General features: G+C 32.8%; 1 protein-coding gene across 1 annotated transcript; it reads right to left on the reverse strand.

The window, feature by feature from the left end:
• Positions 1–1,210: 1,210 nt before the first annotated feature.
• Positions 1,211–2,648, reverse strand: LOC18052463 (cytochrome P450 83B1). Its single transcript, XM_006445785.2, has 2 exons — positions 2,103–2,648; positions 1,211–1,813 (listed from the first exon to the last, which is right to left on the reverse strand). Exons 1-2 carry the CDS (start codon positions 2,646–2,648, stop codon positions 1,211–1,213), a joined length of 1,149 nt encoding a protein of 382 aa, XP_006445848.2.
• Positions 2,649–8,734: the final 6,086 nt, after the last annotated feature.

Consider the following 8,734-nt stretch of genomic DNA (forward strand, 5'->3'; position numbering starts at 1 on the left):
AGTATTGACCAATTTAGAAATTCAAAATAATGATAAGCATTCCTAAAGAGTATCGTTTGGAGCTTTGTTAGCCAAAAAAATGATGATAGAGAAAAAAAAATGCGTGGTGGAAAGAATTCTAGATCCAAATTGAGAAGCAGAAATATAAATCAAGATGAGTATGCCTTTTGTCATGAAAGAGGCTATTGGAAGAAAGATTGTTCGAAGGCTCAGAAAAGATATGAAAAGAAACTAGTTACAGCAAACGTGGCACTAGTAAAGGCAAATAAGCACTAATTTTTCTATGTTTTTGGGGAAGAAGTAACAGAATCAGAAGAGAAAAAAGGATGGCAAGAATGATTGAAGCCGTTTTTTTTTTTTTAGAGCAATTAGCTAGTTAGTCTTGTGCAATACAAATTAACAACACACCTCTGCCTACCTATTTTTAACGTGTCGATTTGACCTTTTTGTTAACATTTAAAAAAATTGGTAATTATTCGATAAGAATATAAAACTAATTAGATTTTAATTATATGTTACTATATATTCACGTGTGTTAGAAAATTGTGGTAGAAAATTAAGAAGAATTAAGCACTAATCAGCCTAACATTGAATCTAATTCCATGTGTCGTATGATACGTGAGTAGATGGTGCTCCTGTTATAGTATGAGAAGGCCCTTAGACCCAAAGGCAGAGCTACCTGATCCCTAGGTAGACTCAAGAAAATCACCATTTTTTTAGTAAATATTTAAAATATCATGTAAAACAATAAAAAATTAGAACCACATTAATGGTCAAACAACCTCTAACTACCAAAACTTTTACCTTCCACTTTATTGTTTTATTTTTAATTTACACAAAAAATAAATTATTCAATTTGTTTCTCTCTCATAAAATATTTTAATTAGCTATGAGGAAATCAAAGATCCAATGGCATCAATTGATGTTGAAGACACGGAAAAGAGCTTAGCAATATCAAAATGATTATTTTATTAAAACTTATAAAATATTTTTTAAAATTTATTGGACATTAAAGAAATTTCCAAGGACTAATCTTTGTTGTTGTTGTTGTTAGTTTTTAAAGTGAATGATTATGTGTGGATTAGAATTTTATTTAAATAAAAAAGGGAACAACAAAACGAGACAATTTAATGTTGAGATCGCTAACATTACTCACAGTTATTATGATCCTCAAACAAGAAATATATATAAACGTGAACAATCCAAGTTTTCATATAAATTTGGTAGCTACAGGCCTGAGAGGATTCTTCTTGTGCAGGGTAAATCCGGGATTAGCATCATAATCCAAGTCCTCAATCTCCATTCCATGCGGCATTGTCCAATCAAATTTGTAAAGAAGATTGGCAAGTGCAAGCTCCACAATCGGCATTGCTACAGGTAATCCTGTACAAATTCTTCTACCGGCACCAAATGGGATAAATTCAAAGTTTTGGCCTCCCATATCAATATTAGAGCCCACAAATCTCTCAGGAATAAATTCGTCTGGTTTATCCCAAACTTGGCCGTCCCTTCCTACTGCCCACACATTAACTAAAACCGTTGTCTTAGCTGGTATGTGATAACCATCGATAACGCACTTTTCTGTGGTCTCTCTTGGGACGAATTCAGCCGCTGGTTGAAATCTCAATGTCTCTTTGACTACAGCCTTCAGATACTCTAATCTTGGAAGATCATCTTCATCTACAAAGCCTTTATCTTTTACCACACATCTTACTTCTTTTTGAACCTTCTTCATTGCTTCAGGATTCTTCATTAGGTTGGTCATAGACCATTCGAGAGTAACTTTAATTGTGTCCGTGGCAGCAATATTTTCCTGCTTGCAAAAAAAAAAAATAATAATAATAAAACAAAAAATAAACAATCAAACATATATATCACGAAAAATTAATGTTTTTTGTCTAATTAGAAAAGAAAAAAAGCTGAGAGTTTATTTTTTTTTTTAAATGATAGAGGAACAAAAAACCCAAATTAATTAGTTAGACCCCTACTTCTCCAGGATTCGTATACAGATTGTCAGCTAATTAAAGTTCCTTGAAAACTCGGGCTAAGTGCTGGGGACAGCTAAGAATTTAAATTAATTTTGAGTGAAAAAAACATGGTACCATGATCGTTGCTTTGATATGATCTAACGTTTGATGATCATCAGCAGTTTTCATCTCAGCAAGTAAAACATCAATTAAGTCCTCTTTCTCAGCAACTTTTGGTCGCTTTGGATCCAAATGGTCCTCGATGAGTTGCTGATAAACTTTATCACAATCACTGAAATTATTTCTGAGGCGACGATTCCATCCTGTGAGACTATCGAGCCAACATCCCACGAAAGGCAAACAATCTCTTAAAAAGATTCTCCCCACCATGGCCTGAGTCTCCGCAAAAACAGAATGGAGTCTACTTACAGCTGCCGTGCTTTCATCTTCGAACCTCTTGCCAAAACCAACTCGAAAAATAATATTACGTATAAGAGTCATCGCCGTCTCGCACAGGTTGATAGGTGCTTCCGATGAGACATAATCATCATCAGCAGCAGCAGGTGCTGCGCCTAATTTTGATATTTTTTCAATCATACGGAAAATCTCATCTATTTGAACTTGACGAAATTGCTCAGTTCTATTAGAGCTAAGCATATGGGTGACAAATTTTTTCTGCATCTCTCTCCAGCTCTCATAATGTGGAGTCAGAGTGAGACCCAAGAAATTGTAAGATAACTTTTGCGTGCCACTCAAAACTGGCCTGCTAGAAAATTGAAGATCGTGAGTTTTGAAGGCCTCTTTAGCCAATTTTGCTGAAGAAATTACTATGGCTGATCTAAGACCAAGACGCAGAGAAAAGATGGGACCATATTGTTTGGAAAGTTTCCATAAACAAAATGCAAGGTTTGTGGCATCGAGCTGGTGTAGGTTACCGATTATGGTGGGTGGGGGGCCAAGAAACTAAGATAGTGGACGATTGAGATGAATGCAATGTGGGGGGAGGACATAAAATAATGTGGGAGGCTAATGTGTATAGTAATGCTTGAAATTAGGAAAATAAAATACTATAGCCCTTTTAATATGATTGAAACCAGTAGTGAGTTCAGTGATAAAAAGCACTTGCTTTTGTTGGAAAGCTTGTTTTTATTTATTTATTATTTCGTGATGGCCACCAATTATTATTATTACTGTCCAAGACATAACTTTAATGCAGCATAATATCATATTCCTTTATACGTTGAAGGAGATAAACTTCTTTCTGGCCAACAATTATTATTTTCTGTGTTTTTGAAGAAGAAATAATAGAAAGATGGGAAGACAAAAAAGGATCACAAGAACAAGTAGAGCCATTCCTTGTTTCCTTAGCAAGTGGCTGGGTAGTCTTGTGCACGCAACAACAACAGATCTATTCCTATTTATATATTATGATGCATGGGCGGATTAAAGCCTTCGCTGGATGAGATCGGGCACATGCCTCTTTTTGCGTTTCGATAATTTTTTATTCTTCATAGTTGTTCAATTACGACTGGTCTTTTATTTATTTATTGAGCGAATCTGAACAGGCTAGCTGTTAGTTGGATTTGCAAGTGTAGCTGATACTATAACTCTTTTTTTTTTTTTTTTTTTAGTTTTTTATTTTTCCTTTTCTAAGTTGTTCAAACTCAGAACTTAGTCCAATAGTGCTAAAAGAAAAGAATTGGGTGTCAACAATTGAATCTGCTTTCGAGGACCACTAGCTGCTTACACTAGTGAACTCTAAATCAATAATCAATACATGTAAGATTTGATAATAAATTATTGAAACCAAGATTGTGACACGTGATTGTATTTATTATGGTAAAATTTATCAGTTAGTATTGTCTGAATATTACTAATAATAATATTTTATTTTTTCTCTTAATTTTTGACCAACAGTATTAGGTAGCTAGTTGTGTGCATTACAGCAACACACCTCTGCCTATTTTTATAATATGATACCTGAGCGAACTAAAGTCATTGTAGGATGAGATGGGGCACATGCCTTATTTTGAGTTTTAAAACTTTTTTATTCTTCATAATAGTTCATATCAGTCTTCTTTTTCTTTTTCTTTTATAAGCAAACCTCGTGCAATGAGGAAAATTATTGAAGCATAAAAATTAAATAGAAGAGTGTAAATAAATTAAGTGGAGACATAGTGAATAGTAAGCCTACCCAATACCCGTTAGTAAGACAACTAAATCTAACAAAAACAGGTGTATATACAAGCATTTATGAAAATAGCATGATAGTAATTAATATTCAATATAGTCATGTTTCTTGTATGTGTACCAATAAGGTATATCTGAAAGGATCAAAATGGGAGAGCAATCTCATTATAATGCTATAGCAATAATCACCTACGTTTAATTGATTGATCCTGTAAAAGATGCGGTTACAAAGAAAGATAATATGTGGCCCTAAATTCTGTTAAATCAATAATAACCAATTGTATTTATTGATACTGTAAAAAAAAAAACTACTGAATTTTTTTTTTTAGTTAGACTATTGGCACCCTCTTATTACATCACCGATATTCTCACAAAAGCTTTGCACAAAACAGTTCATTTTGTGCAAAGTATAAAAGTCATTTACACTTGCAAGCAGCAACACCACACACGCACAGAACAAAGAGTGCAGCAATGTTTCTCCCGTCTCTCTCTCTCTCTCTCTCATTCCCCCTCTTTTATCCCCCACCACACAGCAGTGTAGCAACCATATTAATGCTCATGATGTTATGAATGATACAAAGCTTCCCATTCAGAGGAACAATTACTGCAATCCTTAGCAATCATAAGCAATTTTGAAGAACCCAATCAAACCAAACTGAGAAGGTCCCTCATGTAAGAACAAAATTCAAGCTACCATAAGCAAAGCAATCAACATTAATTACCAAATTAATATATGCTCTGTAAAATAATTTGAAGACCACGATATCCTTAACAAGAACAATAACCATTCAAAATCTATGAGGCCTCAAAAACATATTAATTCATCTTCAACAATTAAGCAGTCTGCATCTTAATTACAAATTAATCTTTAATCAATTAAGCCGATTGTGTTGGGGGTTAGAGAGCGGTGCAGCTGAGATCGAGAGAATGAAGACAACAGAGTTGAGAGAGTGAGGAAAATCGGAGTAGAGAGAGTGAGGGGGACCGGAACCGAGAGAGTGAGGGAGATCGGTGCCGAGATAATGCAGGTGTGCCAATAGCACCACTCATTTTTTTGTTTTTGTTGGCAATGGCTGGGAATGGCCCATCTCTTAATCTATGCGATGGGTCATCAACCAAACACAATTGATGGGCGATGTGCTATCTCTCAATTTTTAATTGGATTCTATTAATTTCGGTGGTTTCGATAGATGAAATTTTAGGCCAAATATTTAAGTTACAAATGATGATTACAAAAATTGAAGATTTGTCCTACATTAAAAATTAATGATAAAAATTAAATATAAATAACATTTCCTAGTCAGGAGTGGAAAACATCATAAAGACTTGTAATCTAGTGCTGATTGGATATTAATAATTCCCTGCCTTGTTTAACTCCAATACTTTTAAACAAATACGTGCTAACTTGTTTAATTTGAATATACAAGGATTTTAATTTAGGTGGACTTATTTACACTTAAAAGTTCTTGTGAAAACTTTATTATTCTGAATACGTATCTAATAATTTTAAAAAATTCATTTTTATTTCGCACAGACTTTCAAATGTTAAAAAAGTACTCAATTAATCCTTTTAAATTAACCATTGGTTATGCATTAATAGTCTATATAATTATGTTTCTATCAATATAATCAAGCATATATGGAATGGTCAAAACGGGAGTATGGGACAGCCAGGGACGTAGCCACGAATTAAATTGATCTGGGGCACACTAAAAATGTAGTATAATTTTGAAAATTTATATTACAACACATAAAATCACAATATAATATAAATTGATAATAAATTTTGAAAATTTAGATAACAATACATAGAATTGCAACTATAATATAAATTAATAATAAATTTACTTATTACAATTGTTCTAATCAAGAATTCCCCAACGAGATTTCATGCGTTGAAAATGCTGTAAAATAATTTCATTATCAATACAATCAAATACATCTTTTTCAATGTACACAACCAGATTATCATTCAACCATTCATCTTCCATTCAACTTCGTAGTCGATTCTTCACATAATTCATAGCTGAAAAAACTCTTTCAACAGTGGTAGTGGCAACTGGTAAAACTAATGCTAATGTGACTAATAAATAGACCAATGAAAACACCTTGTGCTTATTAGTCTCAACCATTTTTTGTGTAAGATCACAAATCTTGTTTAATCCTGAAAACTCAACACTAGACTGCATATCCATTATGTAAACATCAAGTTAAGTATCTAGTGCCATGAGATCAATTGGAGAAAAATCTTTTAGATAAAATTGAGCAAGGCGCAATAACGTTTCTTTATTGAAAGCTGCAAATAAATCTTTTGGACATAAACAAGCCAAGCACAGAAGTAATTTAGTGTTTACCTCATTAAAACGACTGTTTAACTCTTGAAGTTGCATATCCAAAATAGTACAAAATAGGTCAATGCGATAATGATGCATATTTGTGATCTCTTGTGCTCTATGCCTTGATCTTCCAGGGGTTAGAAACATATTTTCCATGATAGGAACAATAATAAAATGCTTCTCACAAAATGAAGAAACTTGACTAAGCAAAGAATTCCATCCATGTTCCCTCATCCTTTGTAGACCTAGTTTGCAAATACTAACTAATTTCATGGAATTCACAATATCTTGATCTTTCCTTTGTAATGCTTGTGACAAATCATTTGCAAAACCAAGAATATTTTTCATCAAGTATAAAGTAAACACAAAATCAAATGTTTGCATGAACTTCAAATTTAAGCTATATAATAAAATTAGCAATTTTAAAATAGAAAAAATAATGAAATAAAAAATTAGAATTAAAAAACATCACGCGCATGGTGACGATCAGGGAGCACTGCAAATCGCCTAATCTGCTATGGAGTCCACCCACCACACTTTATTTCATGGAACTATGGAAGAGACGAGAGAAAGCGGAAAGCTAAGATTTTACTTATTTTAATTAATTTTTTAATGAATTTCATTTGATAAAGGTTCTCTCATTTGTATTTATTGATTTTTATGATATTATAATAGTTAATCAAATTATTTAGAATTAGACATTTAAGTTAGGGGCAACGTGAAATGTTTTTAAAATTATATGGGCACTTTCAAAGTTTTAAAATTTATGTGGGGCATTTTGATAAATAATAAATAAAATATATTTTTTTAAGAAAACCATCAAAAAAAATTTTGAAAGCCAGCTGGGGCATGTGCCCCACCTGGTCCTATGCTGGCTCCGCCACTGGGGACAGCTATCTCATTATTATACTGCTGCATTAATTAACGTTTTTTGTCTTATAGGACGACATTGTAGGTTGACATGCAGCACATGACACATTTTGGGTTTTGAAAACAATTAAATATTGTGAGAACCGTCCACGAGATTAATCATCGAAGTGTGGAAAGGCATATACTATACATTTGAGAGAATATCATGATTTAAGGTATTGTCTATAAGTAATTAATCATCGAAGTGTTGAAAGGCATATATTATACAACAATCAATATGAATCTAGGGCCACATATTATATTTCTTAGTAACCGCATCTTAATTTTACAGGATCAATCAATTAAACGTAGGTGATTATTGCTATAGCATTATAATGAGATTGCTCTCCCATTTTGATCCTTTCAGATATACATTATTGGTACACATACAAGAAACATGACTATATTGAATATTAATTAATATCATGCTATTTTCATAAATGCTTGTATATACACATGTTTTTGTTAGATTTAGTTGTCTTACTAACGGGTATTGGGTAGGCTTACTATTCACTATGTCCCCTCTTAATTTATTTACACCCTTCTATTTAATTTTTATGCTTCAATAAGTTTCCTCATTGCACGAGGCTTGCTTATAAAAGAAAAAGAAAAAGAAGACTCATATGAAGAATAAAAAATTTTAAAACTCAAAGTGAGGCATGCGCCCCATCTCATCCTACAATGACTTTAGTTCGCCCAGGTATCATATTATAAAAATAGGCAGACGGGTGCTGTTGTAATGCACACAACTAGCTACCTAATACTGTTGGTCAAACACTAAGAGAAAAAATTAAATACTATTATTAGTAATATTTCAACTTGCGGAATGCGGACAATACTAACTGATTAATTTTACCATAATAAATAACAATCAAGTGCCACAATCTTCTTTTTAATATTTTATCATCAAATCTTATATGTATTGATTATTGATTTATGGTTCATTAGTGGGTCCCCGAAAGCAGATTCAATTGTTGACACCCAATTCTTTTCTTTTAGCACTATTGGACTAAGTTCTGAGTTTGAACAACTAAGAAAAGGAAAAATAAAAAACTAAAATAAAATAAAATTAAGAGTGATAGTATCAGCTACACTTGCAAATCCAACTAACAGCTAGCCTGTTCAGATTCTTTCAATAAATAAATAAAAGACCAGTCGTAATTGAACAACTATGAAGAATAAAAAATTATCGAAACCCAAAAAGAGGCATGTGCCCGATCTCATCCAGCAAAGGCTTTAATCCGCCCATGCATCATAATATATAAATAGGATTAGGTCTGTTGTTGTTGTATGCACAAGACTCCCCCCAGCTACTTGCTAAGGAAACAAGGA

This window comes from Citrus clementina, unplaced genomic scaffold, assembly GCF_000493195.1.
Source record: "Citrus clementina cultivar Clemenules unplaced genomic scaffold, Citrus_clementina_v1.0 scaffold_2, whole genome shotgun sequence".
NCBI classification, from domain to species: domain Eukaryota; kingdom Viridiplantae; phylum Streptophyta; class Magnoliopsida; order Sapindales; family Rutaceae; genus Citrus; species Citrus x clementina.